The following is a 3,759-nucleotide window of genomic DNA, read 5'->3' on the forward strand; positions in this document are numbered from 1 at the left end:
TATATATATATATATATATATATATATATATACATATATATACATATTGTATGTACATATATGTACAGTTTGATTTTTGCAAAATTAATGTTGAAAATACCAAAGAAAAAATTAAACCGAAATATTAATATGAAACTCGTAAATAATTAGCGTTTGAAAAATTTAAGGATTGCTTTAATTAGAAGAGCGACATTGCGAAAATCTAAAGTGCAAACGGAAGTAAAAGTAATGAAAGTCTTAAAGTCGATGTAGAGATACTTACCTAACGGTTTTCTGATGTTCATTAGCCCCGAGTTGTGAGAATGGTCCTCCTGGTCTGAGTCTGCAAGCCACCAGGACACATTCACAGGGGGTGCATCACACACATTCCACAATACGTCTAAAGTGTCATTTGTATATTGTATATAGTATAATGGAATGTCTATTTGTCGCGGTTAAATTTAATTAAGAAGGTATACATACAGTTTGTATAATAAGAGCGTGATATAATTTAAAAATAGCTTTTTATAATAAAATTAAAAAAATGCACATTTATTATTTAATTAACGCTGTGACGCTTTTATAATTTTAAGCTGTTTAGTTATCGCCGCTGACGATAATTAAAATCTTTTGGGCATCCGTTTTACTTGACAGAATATTCTCAAGGTAAAGATCTCCATATTAAATAAATTTATTTAATTAATTGTTTCATTATCTATTTCTTAACTTTATATATTTTCACACACAGACATTTTTTCTCGATCGTCAGATTCACTCCGGCCAGTTTCACTTTGATACTATTTTCTTCTTTCCATTGGATGTAAAAACGACTTTGATGCTATAAATCATTCAAAGTATCTAAATAATCCAAGTGAAAGTGTTAAATCTTTGCTTTGAGAGGCAGGACTATATTTACTGATTATAACAATTTGTGAAATTTGTTAATAAGAAATAGATGGAGACAGATTTATTTATTGTGAAATTGATGGAATTTTAACTTATTTGCACGTAAAGGCTCCGAATGCTCTCAATAAATATAAATATTTTTTTCTTCAATTTTAGAAAGAGAGAGAGAGAGGAGAGAGAGAGAGAGAGAGAGAGAGAGAGAGAGAGAGAGAGAGAGGTTGGTAAAAAATATATTCCTATAATCTGTCCATCTTCTTTGTCGATCGTTTTTCTTACATCCGGTAGATCATTGACAGTTTTTATTTCTTCAAATTGTTTTAGCCACTTGCTTATGTTCAAGAAGACTAGAACCAGGAGAGTAAACTCGGTCAAATATCGGTAGTGGGGGTAGGCCAAAAAGTGACGGCGGATAACTTCCCCCACTCTTGCGCTTCATTAGTCCTCTCTGTCGCTCTGATAGTCGTTTTCAATTCGTGACTGCGCATGTCAAACAAACCTTGTTTCTGTTTAATTGAATTTTGGACTCAAGAAGACTAAAAATCATACATATTTCAATATATGTTATTCCAACGACGACGGAAATATTAATAATATTCTGTAAATAAAAAAAAATTACTGTAATCATACTCCAAAATTTGTATACAATACAGAATTTACCTATAAACAAGTTATTTAATATATTATAAACGTGGAAATGGCATTGTAAGAGTCAAACGAAAAGAAAATTAACAACAAATTAATACATATATTCTAAAATGAACTTATAAAATTTACATAAATGTAACGATTAAAAAAACAGATGTTAATTACATTACTAGTTTCGACCACCAAATCTGGTCCTCTTCAGATGAAACACTTAACGTTGAAATGTACATAATTATGGACAAACATCAATACAAAAGAAAATCTTGTGCATAGTTAAATATATAACTGAAAACAATAAATGAACATATATTAATTAAAAGATTGTAATCTTAAATTCTAGGAATGAAAATTAACGATGCGCAAAACATACCAAAAAATTTGCAAATCTATGCGTGAAAATATTAGTTGGTCCGTGTATCCATATATTTACAAAAATAGTCATAATGATAATTGTCACACAATAAAAAAACAGAAAAAAATTTTTTCTTTAAAAAAACTTATGTCAGAAATATTACAAAACTGTCGAAGTACATCTTGAGATAAAAAGTAATACATGGAACACGTCAAACATCCTCAACGGACCAATTCCAACTAAATAACGACCGGCAACAACTGATACAGAAAGATCAAATTTTGTTTATAATGGGTATATATGCTTCATGAAGACCTTCCGTGTCGGTTTGTAAGTTTAGGCTAAATTTCTGTTTTTTAATATTTAACATTTCTGAGACCAATCGCTTCCTGTAACAAGGTTCCTCATCAAGAATTTCAACATCGTCCCACCGAAAGTCATGATTATACTCCAATCTGTGATCAGTTATTACCGATCTGGTAGAACTATTATAATTTATATGATTACGGTGTTCTTTAATTCTTGTTTTTAATTGTCTGCTGGTTTGCCCCACATAAGAAGCATCGCAATCGTTACACTGAATTTTATAAACGACGTTACTTTTAGATGTGTGGAGACGTGAGTCCTTTTGCACCTTAATGTATTTTTTCATTTTGTTCGGACTACGAAAAGAAACTCTGACAACACTCCTATCAAATCTCTTAAATTTCTCCGCGTGGATCGGAATGAAAGGCACCGTAAGCCAAGATGGACATGCATTAATATTATTATCAATCTGTGTACGAGCGTGATCTTTATGATTCTTTAATAGATGCTTTATTCTGAGGTTGACAGAATCAAAGATAAAATCCAAAGGATAATCATTATCCAGTAAAATGTCAATGATAAGAGTTAGATTTCTTTTATGAAATCCAAAATCAGAGAGTAAAAAAGCTCTGTCAACCAAAGAAAACACAACACCCCTCTTTTGAGATATAGGATGATTAGAGAGAAAATTTAAGAATCTACCAGAAAAGGTGGGTTTTCGGTACCAATCAAAAATAAATATATTATTAATTTTAGAAATAGTGGTATCTAAAAAGTTCAACTTATCTCCTCCTATTTCCAGTGTGAACTGAAGTCGAGGATGAAAAGAATTAAAAGCTTGAAAAAGAGTATCTATTTTCTCCGGTAAGATTGCCATACAAACGTCATCCACATATCTAAAATAAAAAAGAAGGTCACCTCTGAATGGTTGCTTTACTTTCAATACCCTTAATACATTCAAAAACAATTTTCGTCCTGTTATTAAAAGGAAGAGCAAAATTTTCGCCTAACTGCAAAAAACACATGACGTTATAAGGGATATCGACAGAAGAAAGGTTCACAAACCATTTTTTTCGGAGAGTATTTAAAGAAGAGGAACTGTGTGAAGAAAAAACCTGAGGAGATATAAGGATATCAGAAGAAGATTCATTTAGACAATGATATTTAATAGGTTTGATATTAATTAGATTTAATTTTTCTTTTTTACGTAACAACCAAATTAGTTTTGAATCCAACCTGCTTTTTTCTTTCTCAAAAAAGTTCCTACATGAGATTTCTTGTGTGATAAGAAATTCATCACAAATCTTAATCGGCAAACAACCTGATATAATGCTCACTACCTGGAACAACAACATTGCATGTCCATCTTGGCTTACGGTGCCTTTCATTCCGATCCACGCGGAGAAATTTAAGAGATTTGATAGGAGTGTTGTCAGAGTTTCTTTTCGTAGTCCGAACAAAATGAAAAAATACATTAAGGTGCAAAAGGACTCACGTCTCCACACATCTAAAAGTAACGTCGTTTATAAAATTCAGTGTAACGATTGCGATGCTTCTTATGTGGGGCAAAC

At 31.4% G+C, this 3,759-nt stretch overlaps 1 protein-coding gene across 1 annotated transcript in view; it reads right to left on the minus strand.

Annotated features, from left to right (window-relative positions):
* Positions 1-3,759, minus strand: part of LOC108771981 (dystrobrevin beta) — a gene marked incomplete at its 5' end in the record, with an annotated part of 129,826 nt that overhangs the window by 5,306 nt on the left and 120,761 nt on the right. Inside the window, one exon of the mRNA XM_018537412.1 lies at positions 263-322. Within this exon, the coding sequence (XP_018392914.1) occupies positions 263-322 (60 nt within the window). The remainder of the gene's footprint in view (positions 1-262; positions 323-3,759) is intronic.

The sequence above is a fragment of the Cyphomyrmex costatus genome, unplaced genomic scaffold, assembly GCF_001594065.2.
Source record: "Cyphomyrmex costatus isolate MS0001 unplaced genomic scaffold, Ccosl1.0 scaffold171, whole genome shotgun sequence".
Lineage (NCBI taxonomy): Eukaryota > Metazoa > Arthropoda > Insecta > Hymenoptera > Formicidae > Cyphomyrmex > Cyphomyrmex costatus.